The 21,918-nt window shown below is 43.8% G+C and overlaps 1 protein-coding gene across 1 annotated transcript; it reads left to right on the top strand.

The window, feature by feature from the left end:
* Positions 1-17,978: 17,978 nt before the first annotated feature.
* Positions 17,979-18,556, top strand: LOC118011843 (40S ribosomal protein S24-like). The gene has a single exon (XM_035006656.1). It carries the CDS (start codon positions 17,979-17,981, stop codon positions 18,369-18,371), a length of 393 nt encoding a protein of 130 aa, XP_034862547.1. The 3' UTR covers positions 18,372-18,556.
* Positions 18,557-21,918: the final 3,362 nt, after the last annotated feature.

Here is a 21,918-nt window from a genome sequence, read left to right as displayed (position 1 = left end):
TAAAAGGTGCGGTTAAAGTACCAAAGCAGGTCTGGCGGCCACAGCCCCTCCGGAAGCCCCGCCATCCTCCGTCAAGGAAGGGGCACGCACGGAGAGAGAAGTCAGACGAAGCCTTATAAAGATACCGCAGGCGGCCAGCCAGCGCAGAGAGAAGCCGGAAAGAAGGGAAGCGGGAAAGGCGACTCTGGGTTTAAGCAAAAAACGGGCTGCGCCGGGCACCAGAGACCCAGGCGGAGAGTTCGGGAGGGCTCGGCGCAAGGGCAGGCGCGAACTTGAGGACTGGCGGGCGCGACAGACTGGGATGGAGGCGGGGCATCGGGCGGAGCGGCAGGTGCGCGCATGCGCGGGGGTGCGTGCATGCGTGTGTGTGCGCGCGCGCAGATAACACCCCCGCCGATAAGCCTGACAAAGGCGGGGGCTCCTGGCGGCCCTGGGGCCCCCGAGCTGGCGCCGCGAGGCAGTGACGCCCGAGGCGAGGGGGCGGGACGCAGGGAGCTCCTCGCGGAGCCCCACAGCAGCAAAAACAAAGCCATCTCTTTGAAACGAAAATGAAACGGACGTGGCCGGGGAAAGCTAAATATTTGTGAGCCGATGTGAACAAAGGGGGAAAAGTCAAGCCAGGGAAGTTTGAGTTTCTGCGCGGAGCCCCCAGCGGCCCCGATCGCTGGATACTTTATGAGAACGTCCTTTGCCCCTGCTCTCCCTCTGTCCCCGAAGGAAAATAAATCCTCGGCCAAATGAGACTTGACGGCGTGAACAGAAGACCGTCGCCACACTGTCCCAGCTGGCGCAGGCGGGGTCGGACCAGAAGTACCGCGTGGGTAACGCTGCGGCCCGCGGCTCAGCAGTGTCACCCCCTGAAACGGCCACCAGCGCCCCGGGTGCAGAGAGCTGGGACCGGTGCAGCGCCAAGGAAGCCTTTGTTTTTCTAATCCTTCCTGCCAACCAGGGATATACGTCCTTGCTATTTCTGCCTTGTAATATTTCTCGATGTACCCCACCCCTGATTCTCAGCTGTGCAGCCTCTCAGCCCCACCCCCACCGCCCACTGTGAGTCACCTCCCCCTCCTTCCGTTAAACCACAGCATCACACAGCAAGGCCCTATTGCAGTTATCCGTAAATGCAAAGGCGAGGAGCCACCAATACCTGTTTGAGGCGATGGCGTTTTAATTAGCACACTCCAGCTGCCATAAACCCCCGATCCTGTCCCACCTCTCCTCCCCCTCCCAGTGCCCTCTCCCAACCTCCCTGCTCACCCCCATCTATGTAAAAAAGCCATAAAGCCTTTCTCCAATCGCCTTCTTGGAGTTTATGCAACCCCCAGAACACAGGTTGATTGGAAAGGTCTCTCTCCTGGATAACAACAATTCAATGTGCCTTGACATTTTAATAGCCTGCCGTCCTGGTGAACACAATCGAGCAAGGCAGTGAAGCAAAAATCATTAGGTAAGCAAGATAATCTAAGCGGAATCTGCTGCCTGCGCTTTCACATCTGGGGGCAGTTTGCACAGCTGGAGCGGTCCACAAAGCTGGGTTCGTCCTGCCCTGCAGCACCTTTGTATATGTGCACGGATGTATATACCCTCGTTCAGTTAGAGATACACACCCTTGCGACACTGAAGCCCTGATATGAAATAGCTTGAGAGTATACGAATTTACGGTGAATCAAAATACCTGCCACCCCATCTAACTACCAACAAATCAGACTTACTGCTCTCAGTTCAGACTTGAATATTGGTTGGGATTCCCTAACACCAACCATTTAAAGGCTTATGTATTTCCAAAATATGTATGTATTCATTTATATAAAAATTTTGAATATAATGCCATAGCTAAATACGTAATTTAAACATATATATATGTGTGTATATATATTTACACACACAATGTAAAACATTTATGCTTAGTGTATGCAAGGTATTATTACAAATGCTTTATGTCTACTGACTCACTTAATCCTCAAAACATAAGTACATTATTCTCCCCACTTTACAGACGAGGTAACGGAGGCACAAAGAGTTCAAGCAACTTGTCCACAGTCATCCTCCAGTAAGTGGTGGAGCCAGGATTTGAATGCAGGCAGTCTGCCTCTTGTATCCAAGCTGCCATCCACTAAGCCATGCTGTCTCGTAAAAAGAAGTCAAGTCACACAAATAATATTACATGTCTTTATAAAGTCAGTGCATGCTTTCTGTATGTTTACACACACACAACACACATATTTATGCAGATACTCAAAAGATGCAAAACAGTGTGACTTCTTTCAGTACAAGCACCTGCATTTATGTGTTCAGTCATATTCATGAGTTGAGTATCTTGTGAGTCCCAAGATCATGTGTACTGAGGATATAATAATTAATTAGACACAAATGCCACGCTCAAGTAGCTCATAGCCTATAGGGAAGTCGAATCGGCACCCCTTAGGGGGTGATAGGATAGAGACTGACACAGAGCAGCAAAAGTCAAGAGGATCCCCCCTTTTCCCCCCCACCTGCCTCACACATCCCCTTCCCAGAATCTTCTTGGGAAGCCATATACCCGTTCCCATGAGGTTGTCATACTCTAAACACGTGGAGAGCTCCAACTGGGAATCGCCTTCAAGACCATTTTATAAGCTACCCAAGAAAATGAGTCTTGTTACTTGATAATTACACAGGACACACACACACACACACACACACACACACACACACACCCCTGTCTTAGAAGGAGGTAGGAGTGACATCACAGAACCTAGAGGGCCAACAGATGACAGAAAATTCTCCTGTTGGATTCCAACCCGCCCCATTCGCCCAGGCTCCTCCCTCTCTCCCTGCAAGGAAGTCCGGCAGAGATCCTTTTCCCTGGGTGCTGACTTGGCAAGCTATTCGCTTTATGAATATGACCCTCAGAGGGGAGAGCCCCTCTCAGCAGCCCCCGAACTATGTTATCACCGTTATTAAAGGAGCTTAAAGAGGAGCTGGGAGGACGAGACACCACTGGAATTGCAGCCTGATTGTGATTGATGTGTTCCTATTAGCGCCTCAGTGTTATCTCTCTGGATGGCAAGAACAGCCAGTGGCTTGTAACACAACAGATTACCTGAGTTCTCAGCCTTAGAAGGATGTTTAAATAAAATATAGTCCCTCTTAGCAAGAGGCTCATTTTCTCCACGAGGCTCCCAGACTATTTCATGTCAGCTCTGATTCGCTGCGACTCTCCTCAGTAAACATGTCTTATCATTAATAATTCTTTACAAGCACAATCTCCAAGAGCCCTCTCTCTCTCTCTTTCTCTAGGTGGCTGGACTCAGACACATCACACTCCAGTTTGGGTTCCAAGGTGCTTCTCTCTGGATTTTCACCTGCCTTGCCAAAAATGATTGATTACGCTGGGCCGACTGGGTGTCCGGCAATACCCAACAAATGACTTTGGCCCCTAACAGCAGGCCTTGGCCAGATAGAAATCAATATTTCACCATTAAAATCTATCAAAGAAGAGTTAAGGCACCATCTGTCCCTGCCGCCTCTCTATGGTGTGTGAACATTAAATCCGACACTTGTACTACATGGGTAATCAATATATAGTGGTTCACAGATCATTTGTGGTTCCCTTTTAGCAGTGATGGATGTCTGGAATCGTTGTGATTCATTTTGTCAGACCATTAAACAAGATTCTGTCCAGTTCCTTCCTGATTTCATTTAGAGGATCATTCTTCACAGTTCATAAGAGGGAAACGGTTTTACCAATCTGCTTCTATTTCAATAAGTCACTTTATAGAGATTTTGTGTCCTCCAGACTGTAAAAATTCTGGAGAGATAGTACAAACAGACCTCTAAAACTATTCACTGCATGACATATGCATAAAGTGTGAAGAGAGGAATGTAAATATGTTTACCTCTTTATCTGCAAATGTTGGTTTTAACCCCCTCCCGGCTGGAGCGCTGGCCTGTGGGGTGCTCCCAGAACAGTGCCTACCACAGCAGGAGGAGGGTGAGGCTGGGGACTGGGGACCAATTCATAGAGGCAGGGGGAAACCCCCCGAACCCTCGGTGGCATGGCTAAAAGCAAATGGGAATGGCTTTCCCAGAGGTTGTATTTCAGACCTTCATTTCTACAGTTGAGATGATCTTGCTTCGCACCCAAATGATTGGCAAATGCCTGTTGGTACTCTGCTGCAGCATGCCAACCCAAGAGAAAAAAAACAGTGTGCCCTTGAGGCCAGGGTAGGGATGAGCATAAGGACATGCATGATAATACCAGCTGCCCTCTGAGGAGCACCGACCTGTGCCAGACACAAAATATGCCCAAGTCTCACCCTTGACAATTTTATAAGCTAGGTACTATTCTCCCCACTTTCCAGTAGGGAAACTGATGCTCGGAGAAGTTAAATAATCTGCCTAAGACTGCCCTACCCAGGGAACTGGAGGGTCAGGACCCAGACCCAGACCTGTCTGACACCAAGGAGCCTACATGACTGTGGCCGGCTCTTGGCTGTTGGCCATCACTCTGCAGATGATTTTGTTTTAACCCAAGTGAATTTCCTTCAGTCTTCCTGGGCTACATACTTGCTCCAACCAATCAGGGCGCTGTTAGGAAATAAAACTTTTATATTATTATTTTAAGTAATTCTGCAACAGGATCACTAAATAATGCACTCCAAAGCCAAACCATTTTCCGGTTTTGGATTATTGGATAATTATATCACTGTGGCTGATCTAAGTACAGATAAGCAGATGTTGATTTAAATATTAGCATACACATACACACATATGTATATATACACATATATGCACATATATTTCATATAATTATTATAAATTATATAACATATAATTGGAAAGATTGGAGATGAGTTAGTTTTTCCTTCTTTCCTGTCTTTTTAAAATAAAGTAACTGAGTCTCAGAAAGAATAAATGCTAGACCTGGGATGAGAATCTTATTTCCTGATATCCAAGGTAAAACACCATACTGAAAATTTTATAAGTAACAGAGGTTATTCAATTACAATTTGGGGCTGATATGTCTGTTGAGGGGACAATTGGGGCACTCTTACTTCCGCACCAATTCACTAACCACCGTACACCCTGCCTGCCACAAGGTAAGCATTCCTTCCGGGAACAGCATGAGGTAAGGCACGTGGCGCCACTTCAAACCCAAGGCCATCAGGGCAGAGCCCTGCTGGATAACAGCACCCTGGGGAAATTCCAGGCAAGGCACTTTGAGGAGGCATAGGGTATGGCAGAGAGAGCTTGGATTCAGGCTTCAGAAAGACTAGGCAAGAACCCATCTGTACTGCTAATTAACTGTGTCACCTCAAAGAAGTACTTAACCTCCCTGAGTATCAGTTTCCTCATCTAAGAGTGTAGCTAATCACCCGTGCCTCCCGGGGCAATTGCAAGGACTCAATGAAACAAGGTAAACTAGCTCAAGGGTTCTGTCTTCTTCCCTTCCTTCCTCCCCGACATTACTCCATACATTTATATTCCACTGTATTTTAGCCTGCATAAAAACTTAGAATGGCATCTGCCATGTAAGAATTATCAAATTCTTCTCAATTCTAGAAACATAAAACCTAGGAATTAAAATGAGAATTGAGAGGTCTTTGGTGCAACTGTTGACCCAGTGCAGGATCCACATTCACCACCTGCCTGACAGTTCATTTTCAAGGACGAGGAGCTCAAGATGTTGCAAGCAAGTCTGCCTCACGGCTGGACAGTCTTTTAACCATAAGTGTCCTGCTAAACCTGCCGCCAAGTAAATCCCACCCATTAGTCCCAGCAATAATTCCAATCCATAATCACCTCATGTTCCGCATAATAATTTAATAGAATGAAAAGAAATGTTCCTTATAATTTGGGTTAAAATTACCTTCCTGAAGCACTTTGATTATTGGACTAAAATCCAAGAGCTTTGTGACTGCATGTCTTTTGATGTTAGCTCTGAGCACATCCCAGCTCATACTGAGTGAAATGAAGAACTCTTTTTTTTTTTTTTTCATGTTCTTTTATGAATCCTCCTAGGTCCTTGTCACTCGCTGGGTTTTCTCTGTCTCTGAAGTTCCATTCTTGAGCATGAAACCCAGAACGGCACGGAACACTTCGGATTCAATGTTATGCTTCAGGTTTTTCCATCTATTTCTTCCTTTCTTCTTTGTTCTGCCTATCTACTTTTCCCCCACCTACCTGTCCTTCCATCCATCCATTCTTCTATCAAAAATACCCTAGTCAAAGGAGGAATGCCAGGGTCTGAACAATGTCCCTTAACAATGGAATGCAATAAACCCTACCCCTCACAGCAAATGCCAGCCCCAGAATTTGTTGATTCAGCTGTCCCCACCACCACCACCACCACCACCACTGATCTGAGATATCAGCATAAGCCCCAGGTGGGCAGGCTAACATCCATGCCAGGGCCTCAGGGTATGTCATTGTCCCTTCACTCTTCCTCGGGGTAGGTCATCATCTTTCAACTCCAGAATCACAGAATTAAATTCGACAATTCTATATTGAGCATTCCTAAGAAAGCCACATTGAGCTCTCACGGTCTGTCCAGGTCATTCAAGCCAGAACAGTCATCTCATAGGACACCAGGCAAAATTGCACAAATGTATCCCTGACCAGGGGGTGGTGAGCCATACTCAGTGAGAGGCCAGCAAGCCCCAAGCACACCTGCCTGGCATATACCTGCACCCATCAGACGTGCAGTGACAGGTGAGGACACAGCCATCCATATAGTCGGAGGTTTGAAAATCACTAACTCTCCCTCTGTTGGGTTAAGCCGTAGCAGAACTACTTCTGATGGAAAAGGTCATGTATTGAAGATTTTCAGGAATTCCAGACATTCTCTTACTTTGTCCAGAGGTAAAACAATATATACATTCAAGATTTTCTCCCCAGAACTAACTTCAGTCCATCTTGCTCTAATTTAAGCCCATTCTCTGGGCTTAAGGTTTTTGCCTCTTCATGAACTATTCTCATGTATTGGTTGCTTTGAGAAATGGTTTCATTAGTTATCATAGCTACTTTCTGCAAGATAGGTTTCTTTTTTTTTTTTTTTAAGATTTTATTTATTTGACAGAGAGAGACACAGCGAGAGAGGGAACACAAGCAGGGGAGTGGGAGAGGGAGAAGCAGGCACCCCCTGGAGCAGGGAGCCGGATGCGGGGCTCGATTCCAGGACTCTGGGATCATGACCTGAGCCGAAGGCTGACGCTTAACATCTGAAGGTTTTTTTTTCCCCATTATTAGAGGAGAAGCTGAGGCTGTAAGGGATTTAGTAATTCACATGATATCATGCTGCTAATAAATGGCAGACTGTGATTCAAACCCAAGCTGGACTCCCCAGGCAGGGTTACCAAACCCCGGGCCATTCTTCCATCGACAATATTCACCTTATAGCTGTAACTGGATTTATAAGGAGTTCTGAAAGCAGAAGTTAGGCCCAATTAGAAACTTTTACAGCTATTAAATAATCTGCTTAACCTACCCCCCCAAATCATGTCCTGCTATCTAAACATCAATTATATTTTTTCTAACTTCACTTTCAACTCTTCATCCAAGGGGCCAGCCAGTGTTTAAGACCCCGTGCGGAAGGGACACAAGACCTAATTGCCCCTTTCAACTCACAGCCACATGGGGACAGAGTATCACGTGGAGGTCAGGACATTTCACCTCTTCCCAACCAGAAGGCTCCTTGGCCAGCACATGCCAGGTGAGACTGTGGGAGCCAGGCTGGTATCTGCTTCCAGCAGCAGGGAGGGAAGATGGGTGGCCAGACCAGTCCTGGCAGCCTGCACCTGGGCAAGGGACTTCCAGCTCAGGTCCTCAGTCATAGCAGATCTCAGACCATCCGAGGCTGTTTCCAGGAAGGCAAGACTGACTCTGGGGCCCCCACGCTCTGGGGAAAAGGCTGCAGGGAGCCACCGAGGAGCTTTAGAACCTGGGGAGCTCAGCCAGGGGGGTCTCAGCGGGCATTGGGGAGCATAGCATCTCCCAGGCGGCACTCAGAAGTGTGACAGTGACCTGCTGCAATGCTGAGGGTACTGTGGACAATTAGTGGGCAGGGCAGGTGATACTGAATGTGCTCTAATATGTGAGACCGACCCATGCAATGACAAATTGCCCATTCAAAATGCCACGGCACTGCACCGACTGAACCCAACTTTCTCAGTTTACAGAGAAAAAGGGTTTGAATGATTTCCCCCAAAAGAACTTAGGGAGAATTTTTTTTCTGCCCATTGGTGTCAGTGTATATTCAGCTCCTCCCCCCCCCCCCCCCCCCCCCCCCCCCCCAGGAAGAATGTCATAAAGTTTTTTGCTTCTTCTTAAACACATCGGTATGGCCACGATCCCCAGAAATGGAGAGGAAAAGGATATTCATCAAATGTGCCAAATCCTGCATTAAGTGCAATAATACCTCACACACATTATCTCATTTCTCCTCTGAAAAAAAACAAACCAAACCAGACAACAAACCCTGGGAATCAGGTGGTCTAAGGAGGAAAAAGGAAAGGCTTAGAGCAGTTAAGTAAGCTGACCAAGATCACACAGCTCATCCATGGCAGAAGCAAGATTCCAACTCAGCTCTCCTGACTAGCAAAGTACCTTCCATGCGGACACAGGAGAGCAGCAAGATGGGCACGCCAATCATACCTCTCTCTCGGCACCCTAAATCACATCTCAGGTCTTCTAGAAACTACACCAAGCCTGAGCAAAATAGAGAGAGACCAAGTTCATCTTGGAGCTTTCTCTCCTCCTCCCAGAGCTCGTTCCACCAAACACCACGGGAGTTAGCTGGAAGATGCTGGTTATGGGTAACGGCTGCCAGGAATTTTTGCTTTTTCTGAGAGTACCTATGCCATGTGAAAACCATGGATATATACAAAAGCAAGCTCCCATCATAGAAGGGGAATGGAGAGGGGATTATTGCTAAGGAGAAGTAAGACATCTTTCTAGAACTATTACTGTTCCACAACTTTGCCTCACATAAGCCAGCCTTTGAAACCTGTTGAAGAAATAAAAGGGCTTTGGCCTGGGTGCTTCTGACCATCTCTGAGAGTTCCTGTTCTCTTTCTACTTGGCCTTGAACCATTGCAATGCAAGCAGGAGGGGAAAGAATAGTGAAGAGAGACGCAGGGAAGGGAGGGGAGATGGTACTTACGTGTAGGCTCTAAGATTTTCACAGCAACAAGAAAATGAAAAAGCAAAAGCGCTGCTGCTGATGGCCCCCCCCTGGCAATTTTTGAAATCTTTCTGCATTTAGCCAGATTGGAATCCCTATTCTATCACTTCTGGGGTGTGTGAAACATGCAAATGCCCTAACATGGTGGAAACTCAAGTTCTTCATTTGTATAAACAAGGTAGTAATTTCCACCTCATGGTGTTGTCCTTAAGAATATACATGGAAATAAAGCACCTGGCACTTAGTAGGCACTCAGTCAATGGATGCACCTAGGACCAGTGCTCTTGAAGATGGAGTACATGGGGGTGCTTTGCGCTAGGTGGTGCAAAGGAGTTCATCACCTCCAAAGCTCCGACTCTGCTATCGTCAATCTCTTTTTCTCTTCAAGAGTGGGTGGGGGGAGGGGGGAGCAAGGAGGGGAGTTTTCAGGGTAACAAGACTAATCAGGATTTCACCATCAAAGCAAATATATCCAATTAACAGCTATTAAAGAAGCATTTTCTGGCACTGTGCACAATGAAGGCCATTCTATCTAGGGGAAATTAATCTTAATTATTGGTACCTGCATACATACGTGAAAAGGGAAGCAACTCACATTAATCTACATTAAACTTAATAGCAGTCCGTGTATTATCTATTCTGAGTCAAAATTGACTGCTGGCCCCTGCAAGGATACCTGCAGTGCTAACTCAAGTAATTACAGTGCAGTGGGTCTCAAAGAAACAATTTGTTCCCTATATAATAAATCAGCGGTGAGAAGCTTTTTATAATTAAAAACCAAAAGGAAAAAAATAGAACTGTATAGGCAAATGTCATTTTCTTCTAAAGGAAATTAGGAAAAAGGAAAATGTGTCTTCCTGTTGTCTCGTCTGAAAGGAGGACGAAACACCCATCTCTGATGGAATCCCAAACAGAGAGATAAACATAGGGTTAGGTTTGCAGCACTATGGAAAAGAATGTTTTTAGAACCTCAAATTTAAGGTTTCTAAAAGGCTTTGACTTCATTTCCAAAGACACTGATAAGGCTGAGAGCGATGCCTTATATTAACTGGAATTTTCAGTGGTCTGGGGCAGGGTGGAAGACCAAGTTGATTTTATGAAATTCCACTTAAGTGGGACCCCCTTCCATTTACCATGAGAAAAAGAGGAAGGATGACCATGTTCTCGTCCTTTCTGCTGCCCACACCCTTCACACCAGGGCATCACTCATTTATTCAGTAAATCAAATTGTAGCAGTTGCCCTACCTGCCCTAGACTTTGTTCACTCTTGTCTTTATCTCCAGAAACCTCCAGAAACCTCCTTCACAGGCCCTCCTTCACCTCAACTACTCCAGTTCATGAGGGCTTTCCCTAGTTGCCCGGAATCCTACATCTACGGGTGCTCTGTAACCTCCAGACCCTCTTGTCCAAACTTGACCCCAGCCAACGTTTCATAAAGTGTGGCTTGCCCACTACCGTTGGAACAGGAAGGATTAAGGGATGCACAGATAACAGGGACCTCATATGTCAGGTGCTGACCGGCAGGCACCCCATGCCTCCCGCATCTTCCTGTGTTCATCGGGAAGACAGCCCACACAACCCCCACAGTTAGGACACAAGCTCGCTCAAGCCAGATGCTCCCAGACTGGCCACTGGCCCCCGTCATTATCTAATGCAGGGTCCCAATGCAGGACCCTTCATTTCTGGGTCACCCTTAAGCCTTCCCTCACCCCGCCCAGCACACCCCTCCTGAGTCCCAAGCGGGGCTGCCATGCCCAGCAATTGAGGTTGTGCGTATTGGCAAACTAAAAGGCACCCCCCGGGACTGGGGGACTCAGTGGCCCTGTCAACTTCTTCGCACCCTGTCACCACCACCTTGCCTCAGTCTTGACTCTTTGCCCTCTGCCTCCTCCAGCCTCCCCATTCCCTTCCCACAATTCTGCTCTCAGCCCTCAGACCCCTTCTCTAGCCAAAGCCTCTCTGTAACCCACAACATTTCACTGTAGGACATCGAAGTCCGTCTCTGACACCGTGCTTGGATCCTTCCCACCCAGTGCCTGCTCCAACCTTTCCAATCAGGCTGCAACCATGATTTTCCCTCCCACCTCTACTCTCTAAGTGTGTGGATAGCTCTTGCTGTTTCCTCCTACCTTATACCTGTCTGCTTTATTCTTCCTTACCCAGTAGTGTCATTTAGCACAGTTTTCAAATCAAAAACCATGTACATGTTCCCTGGAGAAATTTTAGAAAATACAGAAAAAGCAAGAAAGGTAGCCTGTTGGTGTCTACTCCTCAAATCTTCTTTCTGTGGATATACAGCCCACATTCATCAAAATGACAACATAATTGACATTGCTTTTTAAAATGATTTTCATTCATTTCTTTTTTTAAAGATTTATTTATTTATTTATTTGGGAGAGAGCGAGAGCGGGGGGAGGGGCAAAGGGAGAATCTAAAGCAGACTCCATGCTGAGAGCAGAGCCCAACATGGGGCTCCATCTCAGGACCCTGAGATCACAACCTGAGCCGAAACCAAGAGTCGGGTGCTCAACCAACTTGCCACTAGGCACCCCATCATTCATTTCTTTTCTTTGAATGTGTAATGTGTGCTCTGGTCTGTCAGCGTCCTTCTCCAGAGGCAATCAGCATTACCAGCTTATTTTATGCTTTCTAGTTTATGGGTGGGGTGTGTGTGTGTGGGTAACACACATACACATATATATATATCTTTTATACAAGTGATGGGATCCATCACACTTTTACATCGTGCCACTTTTACTTAATAAATGCAAGAGGCAATTTATATTGTAAATGTAGATCTTCACTAGCTTCCTTTTAAATATATCTCTTTAACTAAAACAGTCACTATATAACAACACAATTGGAGTTGAGGTAGAGCAAAAATCATGAGAGGCATTTGAACAGTTGGAGTTCAGAATACACTGGTCTCCCCTCTATATTATTTCTATCACCTCCCCTGACCACCCAGCCTTATCCATAAGTGGTCCTCTGGACCTGTTTGAATACCTCTACTGATGGAGAACTCACTTCCTCTAGCCTGAGGTGGTGAGGCTGTCATCCTGAGCCTTCTCCTCTTCATCAAACCAAATCTCTCCCATTTCCCAGCTTGCTGAAATCCCGTGATCTCACCTTACCAGAATTTAAAATCTATTTTATCCATTTGGACACTTAATAGCAACCACTCAACAGTGTTTCATAACCATATCATAGGAGGATGCCTTGCCCTTTTAACTTAATTTTCAGTTTCTGAAAAGCAGGGAATGTGGCCTGGGTCTCTCTCGCGTCCCCTTCCAGTGCCTGCCACAGGGCATCCCACAATGCACCTGGATAACATCTTCTTATCTCCCAGGTCATTCCTTCCTCCACAGAGCCTTTCCTAACACTCCACCCCCAGAATTTTTCCAGTCATTGTAAATGTTTGTGAACTGTATTCCCCATGGACATTGCAAAGCCTGCCATTGTTTTCAAATATATGTATTGGGTGAATAAAGACATGGACAGATGAATACTAAGAAGGAAATCAACTATAGCTTTTCCTTGAAAGGCGACAGATAGGATAGTATTATATTTCTCAAGGGGATCTTGTGGAATCCAAATGCTGGAGACGTTCTCCTCCAGGACCCCCAAGACACTGACTGGGCCACCGCTTGCCATATTTAGCAGTCCTAGGGCTCCATTCACAGAACACCTAATCATGACCAAAGCTTCACAAACACCAAGTTGGAAGTTAACTTTCTAGGCCATGCAGATTTCAGGAAAGCAGGTCTTAGAGGGATTTCATCAAAGTCCTCGAGAGCCAGAGGGAAGAAAACTAACCTTTATTATGCTCCCATTTTGTGCTAGCAATGGAGTTTGAGGTGAGAGATGAGCTTTCCCTCTTGCAAGGATGAAGAACGGAGTCCTGGAACCAGCGCTAAAGAACACTCCTCTTGCCTGACCCTCTGCCCAGAACCTGCCCGTGACTCTATGCTGGAATTGTCAGCTAACCAACCAACAAGCATTTCCTGAGAACATACTAGTTACAGAAAGACCAGTTCGGTTTTCTCAACACTCAAGATAGCAGTATACAATGAATTCCCACAAACAGCGAAACAGTACTGTAAAGGAAACACCTAAGACAGTCCCACGAGATTACTGTGGTGGGGGGAGCACAGGACTTGAAGGACAAAGCGTGTGAACCCTGGCTTTGTCACTCTCAGCTGTGTGACCTTTGCCAAGTGTACTTCACCTCTCTCAACTTTATCCCGACACTGAAAGTAATAATGCTGCCTCACCATTGCCCTGAGGATTAGATGAAACTTGGTAAGATTACAAACCCGAAAGTGGGCAGAGACTGCCTGTGGACTTTAGAAGGAGATGGGTTGAAAATAGGGCACGGAAGGGAGATGTGGAAAAGGAGGGTAAGTGTCTGCCATTGGCAGAGGGAGAGGTCACCCACATGGTGCAAAGGAGGGCCCTTGACATGTCCATAATTGCTTATTCATCCTGTTATTCTTATCACCCCACAAACATTCAGTGAGCATCTATGAATGGTGACCAAATCACCACAAAGCCTGCGCTCATGGAGCTTAACTGTTTAACAGGGATACAGACACATAAAGAATTGACTTGAATTCAGTCGGCTCGGGCTCCAAGGTGAGGGGTGGGGCACATGGGAGTGGCTCCTAATCCAGGCAGGTGTGTTAAAATCAGGTGGCAGCTTCTGAGACAAGTAGAGTCATCCAGGCTGGGGTGGGGTGGGGCAGAGGGTGTGGAGGTGGAAGTTTCTAGAAATTTCCTATAGGCTGATGCCTACACTTTCTCAGAGAGTACAAGGGAAGAAGTGACCAGAAGACAGAGCCTCATAAATCACGGTAATGAATTTGGACCAGACCATACAAACCAACATATATCAGATTCGCACTTTGAGAAAGGAGAATGGGTTGGAGGAGGGCAAAATAGAGATGAGGAAACAAACCAGGAAAGACTTGCAGGAAACTAACTAAGGGAGAGACTATAGGAGACCGGGGGAAGCAGAGAGAGGTTTAGAGAATGTGACTCAAGCATTCATGAAAGATTGAAGGACAGGTAACAAAGGAAAGATATCAGCAGTGGTCCCTGGGTGTCCGCCTTAGGCAGTTAGGTAAAAGGTGGCGCCAGCGACTGATACGAGGTTTCGAGGGGAGATACTGAAATTAATTTTGGATATGTCAAGACTGAGGTTCTTGTGATATATCCAAGTATAGTTGTCCAAGAGCAGATGAAGATATGGATCCCAAATCAGGAAAGTTCTAGATTGGAGACAGAAGTTTGGGAGTATCTAGATGATAAGTGGCTGCTGGGCTGGTGACAAGACCTCCCAGAGAGTAAGAACAAAGAGGGGGAGAGGAGAGCTGGCAGAGAACCCCCTAAGAGGTGGGCCGAAGAAGGGACTCAACTCAGGAGACTGCCAGTCAGCTGGAGAGGCAGGAGACAGCCCCACCGAGAGTACAGCATGACAGAAGCCAGGAAGGGAGAGGGTGGGATAAGACTTTAGAAGTATTTATTGGAGAGGGCAAAGTGGAAGTCTTGGTAACTGGGCAAGTTCCTGAGGAATCCAGATCGCCAGTGCTGAGAGGCAGGTGAGAGATGGTGGGGGAGGAGACAGCAAGTGCAGGCAAAACTGACCAGGAACTTACTATGACAGTTAAGATGAAAGATAAGGAAGTACCTGGACAGGGATGAGTACAGGGAGGATTTTGAGAATGATTATTATTTTTAAGGTGGGAGTCTCAAGCATGTCCTAATATTCGTAAGAAAAATCAATGGGAAGAAAAGGTTACAAAAATATACAGAAGAGAGGAGGGAAATAATGACAGAGGACAGTCTTGAAGGAAATGGATGGAAATAGGATCCAGGAGGTATTTCACTGGAATAAAAATGAAAGAAGATGCTGTATCAGTTAGAAATATCGTTCAGGCTCAAGTAACAGTAAATCCTCCAGGACTGTGATTTGAACTCAAATTTTACAAGTCACAAGGTAGCTTTTCACTGTCATCAGTTAAGGAGCTCAACAGTGCCGGGGCTCAGAACTAATAACTCCGTGATTTGCCTCATGGTTGCAAGATGGCTGCAGTAGCTCTAAGCATTACATCCTTAAATGACCAGTTCACAGTCAGGAAGCAGGGGTTGGTAAGGGGCAGAGTTTCTCCTCACAATTACTCCCTCTTAAAACAAAGAAAAATATATCCTAGAAGCCCTCCAGAAGACTTCTCGATACATCATATTACCTATAACTGGGACTTAAGAGTTATCCCCAGGCAAGGCTGGATCCACTTCCCAGAGCTGAAGTCATCTCCACCCAGGCAAAATTAAGACTCCAGCTGTGACAATCAAGAATGTCTCCAAACATTGCCAAATGTCCCTCGGGGGGGGCAAGATGATCCCAGTTGAGAACCACTGATACACACTATTTTATTTAATCCTGTAGATCAAGGATTGTGGTCCTGCTTTCAGGGATGAGATTAAATGCCCAAGGACACACAACTAAGAACAGATGGAGTCAAAAATTCAAACCGAGTCTGCTGGAGACACAGTCTTCCCTCTGGCCCTGAGTCCCACAGCCCACAATGCACCACCAACACCACCACCAAGCAGGAACGCAGCACCCTCGGTCCTGGCCTCTCCCTTCCTGCTGGGGTTCTACACTCCATAGAGTCGCTTTCAGTAGTGATCTGTTTTCCGGAAAGAATTAGAGAGAACTCATAAAAATTAAATCTTTACAAGAGCTCTATGCGTTCTTTTCCAGGAAGTCCAATCATTCGGGTGAAAAATGTGGCAACATTTTCCCAAGGACTTGGAGCGGGAAACCACCATCCAGAAAGGAAAATCTTTCAAATTGGAATGTGCTCTAGGCTGCCTCTTTAAATGAAAAACGTCATATGCCTGGGAAACATTATATCTGCCAAAGTAATACGAGGGTCTCGCTGTAATAATGATAGCGTCAACTCCATGCTGCTCTTCATCCCCGAGACTCCAGAAAGGGCCTTAAAAATGAAATTTTATACAAGTGCACACAAACACACACACCATTGGAGAAATTCACACATATATCACTTTGTCCACCTCTCTAATGAAGGTGGAATGTGGTGGCAGATGTTTCACAGCTGCCTGATACTCACCCTCCAGCAGTTTAGGACAGGAAGCCAAGGACACTCGATCCAAGAGGAATTGCAGGGAGAGTCCAGGGAGGTAAAATCCAATCCTGCAAATTGGGATTCAGCCAAATGCGTGGAGTACCCCTCCACATCATTGCCTCATCCCTTACTCCAAGAGACCGAATGAAGAAAAACGACAGGCATTTATCTGCATCCAATGGGCCATGCTGGCCCCGTGAAGACAGCTGGAACTAGAGAAGTTTCCTAACACTTGAGGCATACATACCGTACGTACAGCCCACAGCCCAGCTCAATGAGGTCAAGGTCATAGGTGTGGTCCCCAGTCCAGTTAAATATCATAACTCTGTTGAATAGCCATTGGCTATATCCCTATTGTATAGATGGCCACCAGCCCACTAGAGGATAAATCTTTTCATAAACAATGCCTCACTGATGTATGTGGGTGGGAGGGGTAGGGGAGCACAGGGATCCGGGAGGGCATCTTGTCTAACGAGGTCAGACGGTGCATACAAAGTGAAGTGAAAGGAACCACTATCTGGGGAGCATCTTGCTCAGGGCATAGCTTTTCCCTTGCCATTTCATTAATCCTTACAAGGTCTTATTTATCTGAACTTTACAAATGAAGAAAACTGAGACTTTGCAGAGTTTAAGCAGTGTGTTGGGCTTATACCCCCAGTGAGTCAGATTTAAGCTCAGGTCTACCAACCTCAAAATGAATACATCTGTGCTACCATCATATCAGGATTTAGACCATTGCTAACAGCCCAGAAATCTTTTGTGCCTTGTCCAAGTCATTACCCACCCGATTCTCCAGGTAACTGCTGTTATTCCTTCTGTTATATAGATTAAATTTTGCCTGGTTTTGAACTACATATAAATGGAATCATGTAACATGTATTCTTTGATTTCTGACTTTTTTTGCTCAATGATTTGTGAGATTCATCCATGTTTTTGTGATAACAGAAAGTTGTTCCCTCCCATTGCTATATAAGACTCTATTGTGTGGGTATATTATTATTTCTTTATCTATTTTACTGTTCACTGGCATTTGGGTTGTTCCACTTAGGGAGATTATGGATGATTAATATTGCTACTAACTTTCTTGGCATCTCTTGGTGCTCACATGTTTACACATCTATACTTAGGAATAAAATTATTGAATCAAAGGATACACATTTGTTCACTTTTAGTAGATAATGTCAAGTTGTTTTCCAAAGTGTTGTACTAATTAACACTCCCACCAACAGTATGTGAAGGCTCTTTTTGCTCCACATTCTCCAAAACTGATAATTTGAGTTTCTTTTACATTGTAACCATTCTGATGGCTGTATAGTTGTATCACACTGTGGTTATAAGTTACTTGGTAATTAATGAACTTGAGGGCTTTTCCGTATATTTATTGGCCACTTGGACCATTCCCTCTTTCATGATGTAGTAGTCTGTTTTTATATGTTGATTTGTAGATCTCTGTTCTCTGTGCAAAAGTTCTTTGACATAAATATTGCAAATATCTTCTCTCATGCTGTGACTTCTTTGTTCAATCTCTTTGGTGTCGCTTAGTTTTTTTATTGTTGTTGTTGTTGTTGTTTTAGCCCCAAATCAGTGCAGCTTTTATTGCATCTTTAAAATACCATAAAGAGCTCTTTTCCTCCCCGGCTGCTTGAAGCTTGGCTGCCATCATGAACGACACAGTAACTATCCAGACCAGGAAGTTCATGACTAACCGACTACTTCAGCAGAAACAGATGGTCACTGATGTTCTTCACCCCGGAAAGGCAACAGTACCTAAGACAGAAATTCGGGAAAAACTAGCCAAAATGTACAAGACCACACCAGATGTCATATTTGTGTTTGGATTCAGAACCCATTTTGGTGGTGGCAAGACAACTGGCTTTGGCATGATACATGATTCCTTGGATTATGCAAAGAAAAATGAACCCAAACACAGACTTGCGAGACATGGCCTGTATGAGAAGAAAAAGACATCAAGAAAACAGGGAAAGGAACGCAAGAACAGAATGAAGAAAGTCAGGGGGACTGCAAAAGCCAATGTTGGTGCTGGCAAAAAGTGAGCTGGAGATCGGACAACAGAAGGAGTAAAGATGCTGCAGTGGCTTTATCTGGTTGTGCAGATTTTTCATGAGAGGATCAATAAACTAAGAATGTTAACGTGAAAAAAATAAAATAAAATAAAATAAAATAAAATAAAATAAAATAAAATAAAATAAAATAAAATAAAATAAAATACCATAAAGAAGTCTGAAAAATCATCCGACATCTTGCTGTTGCTGTCACTGGACAACTTAGCTCTTATTCATCAGCCTGCCAAACTGTTCCTTTTTCAGAAACAGATACCATCCCCAAATTTTCTGATATCCTTGTTTTTAAAGGTTGTGGTTTGCTGAATCAAATGAACTATGTTGTTAATTTTAATGATTTTCATGAAGTCTAGTTCATCAGGTTTTTGGCATGATTTTGTATCTGATTTTAAAAAAATATTTGCCACCTAAGGGGATAAAGATATTCTCTTATGCTATTTTCTAGAATATTTATTGTTTACCTCTCATTTTGGATTTGTAGTACACATGAAAAAAAATTTTGAATACAATGTAAGGTAGGAATTAATTATTTTGCTCCAAATGAACATCCAATTAACCTAGAACCAATTGGGTTTTGTTTTTTTTTTAAGATTTTATTTATTTATTTGACAGAGAGAGACACAGTGAGAGAGGGAACACAAATAGGGGGAGTGGGAGAGGGAGAAGCAGGCTTTCCGCAGAGCAGGGGTCCGATGCGGGGCTGGATCCCAGGACCCTGGGATCATGACCCAAGCCAAAGGCAGACGCTTAACGACTGAGCCACCCAGGGACCCCAACCTAGAACCAATTATTGACAAAGACTGTCCTCTTTACTGCCTTGAAGTGATGCTTTTCTCACAGAAGTCAAACAACTATATACGTGTAGGTCTGTTTCTGAATTTTTTATTCTGTTTTACTGGTCTGTTTGTCTATCTTTGTAGCCATTCCACCTAACTTATCTACTATAACTTTATAATAAGTCTTTATATAGGGTAAGTTCTCTAGCTTTGTTTTTCGTCCAGGCTGTCTTAGCTCTTCTTGCCATCATAGCATGCTATATACCCTTGAGAATCACCATGTCATTTTTTAAAAATCCTTGGGATTTTGAATGGAATCGCATTTACTCTATGGGGAAAGTGGACAATTTCTACAAAATTAAGTATTCTGATCCACATTGTGTATCCTTCTATTTATTGGATCTTCTTTAATTTCCCTCAAAAAATGTTTTGTAATTTAAGTGTGCAAGTCTTGTTGTTCCTGTAGACATAGTCTTGAATATTGGGCAATTTTAATCTATTACAAAGTGTATTTTTAAAACTTTATTTTTGAATTATTTGTGGATGGTATATACAAACACAATTTTTATATTGACCTTGTATCCAGTGTCTTCACTGAATTGAGTTCTGACTTCTAATTATTTATCTATATATTCATTTGGATATTTTAAAAACATGATCATGATGTGTCGAAATTTTAATAGTGATCACATGTGTTTCATTTCTAGTATCAGGAAGAAAGCTTTCAAAATTTCAGCCTTAAATAGACACTTTATCATATTAAGGTCCCTGCTAATCTTCCTTCGTTGAGAATTTTAAAAATAATGAACAAAGGTTCAATTTTTATGAAGTGCTTTTTCCACATCTCTTAAGATGATCACATGTATTTCCTCCTTTATTCTGTTAATGTGGTGAGTTATAATGATTGATTCTCTAATGTTAAGCTAACCTTGCATTCCTGGCATAAGCCTCATTTGGTCATGATATTCTCTAGGTCTTTTGAGTCTATGTTAATGAGAAAAATTGGCCTATAATTTTCCTTTCTTGTTCTGCACTTGTCAAGTTTTGGTAGAGGGTTAGGTTGGCTTCAGAAGACAAGCTGAAAATTGTTCTTTTTTTCTCTAATCTCTGGAAGAGTTTGTCAATAATCCATCTTATCTTGTCTTTAAATGGTTGGGAGAATTCACTGATAAAGCTAGCTGGGCTTGGTGTTTTCTCTGTGGAAAGGTTTTTATTTGTCAGGAGGAAAAACAAGAGAAAGAGACAACAGAAGCAGACCAGTAGGTAATCCAGGTATTAAAGTTATTTGACACAGTCGTTGACTGTGGTTAATATGTATCCATTAGAACACATGGGAGAATAGAATTTCTGTTTTTTGTTTTTGTTTTTTTGCACAAAATTGGCAAGTTGTGTTTTTCAAGAAATTTACCCATTCACATTTTCAAATTTACTAGCACAATATCTTCATGACATCATATTACTTCATAATATCTCTAGGATCTGTAGAAATTTCATCTTCATTTCTTCATACTGGTGCTGTGTTCTCTCGCTTTTTCTTCATGATCGTGCCTCCCGCGACTTTATCAATTCTTTCAGTCAATTCAAAGAAAAAGCTTCCAGCATTAATGATTTTTTTTCTATAATATGGTCATTCTGTTTCATTAATTTCATGTCTTATTTTTATTAGTGTCTTCTTTCTACTATTTTGGGTTTAATTTGCCATTCCTTGTCTAACTTCTTAAAATGGATGTTAAAGGGGCGCCTGGGTGGCTCAGTTGGTTAAGCGACTGCCTTCGGCTCAGGTCATGATCCCAGAGTCCCGGGATCGAGTCCCGCGTCGGGCTCCCTGCTCAGCGGGGAGCCTGCTTCTCCCTCTCCCGCTCCCCCTGCTTGTGTTCCTGTTCTCGCTGTTTCTCTCTGTCATATAAATAAATAAAATATTAAAAAAAAAAATGGATGTTAAAATAATGGATTTTAATTCTTTCTTATTCTTTAATACATACCTTTTAAGGACAGAGGTTTCTCTTGAAGCACAGCATTAGCTGTTTCCCACAAGTGCTGATACAATTTATCTTTATCGTTCCCTTCAAAATATTTGCTATTTTTTATTTTTTCTTTGAGTCATGGATTTAATTTACATATAATGAAACTTCACTATGGTCCGAGAATCTGTTCTGTATTTAATCTCAGTCCTTTGAAATGTGTTGAAACTTGTTTTATTGCTCAGTTGATAGTCTAGTCTGGTAATTATTTCATACAAACTTGAAAAGAAAATGTATTCTGCAGTTACAGGGTTCAATGATCTATAGATGTCAATTAGGAGGTTTGTTAGTTGTATTTTTCAAATTTTCTGTAATTCTGCTAATATTTTATCTACTTACTGTATCCGTTATTAAGAGGGCTCTGATAAAATCTCCTTTTTTGTTAGTAGACTTTTCTATTTTTTCTTTAATTCTTTTTTTTTTTTTTTTGCTTTACTTTGAGGCTATTTAAAATTTATAATTGCTATATCTTCCTTGTAGGTTGATCCTTTTAACATTTTGAAATGTCCCTATTTGTCAACGTCTAGTGCGTTGGGGTCCCTGGGTAAGGGTCTACGAAATCACCAGGACACAGGGGATGCAGAGCAAAGGCAGCACTTGCAACTGCATACTGCCGTTTATTTCTCACGTAGCTATATACTGGCAGAGATCAGATAAACATAACAATGTGTACTTAAAGTATCAAGCCAACATCCGGGAAGTGAAATATACACGAAATGCAAT

This window comes from Mirounga leonina, unplaced genomic scaffold, assembly GCF_011800145.1.
Source record: "Mirounga leonina isolate KUSES-001 unplaced genomic scaffold, KU_Mleo_1.0 Mir_151, whole genome shotgun sequence".
Lineage (NCBI taxonomy): Eukaryota > Metazoa > Chordata > Mammalia > Carnivora > Phocidae > Mirounga > Mirounga leonina.
This window is presented reverse-complemented; position numbering and strand designations above follow the sequence as displayed.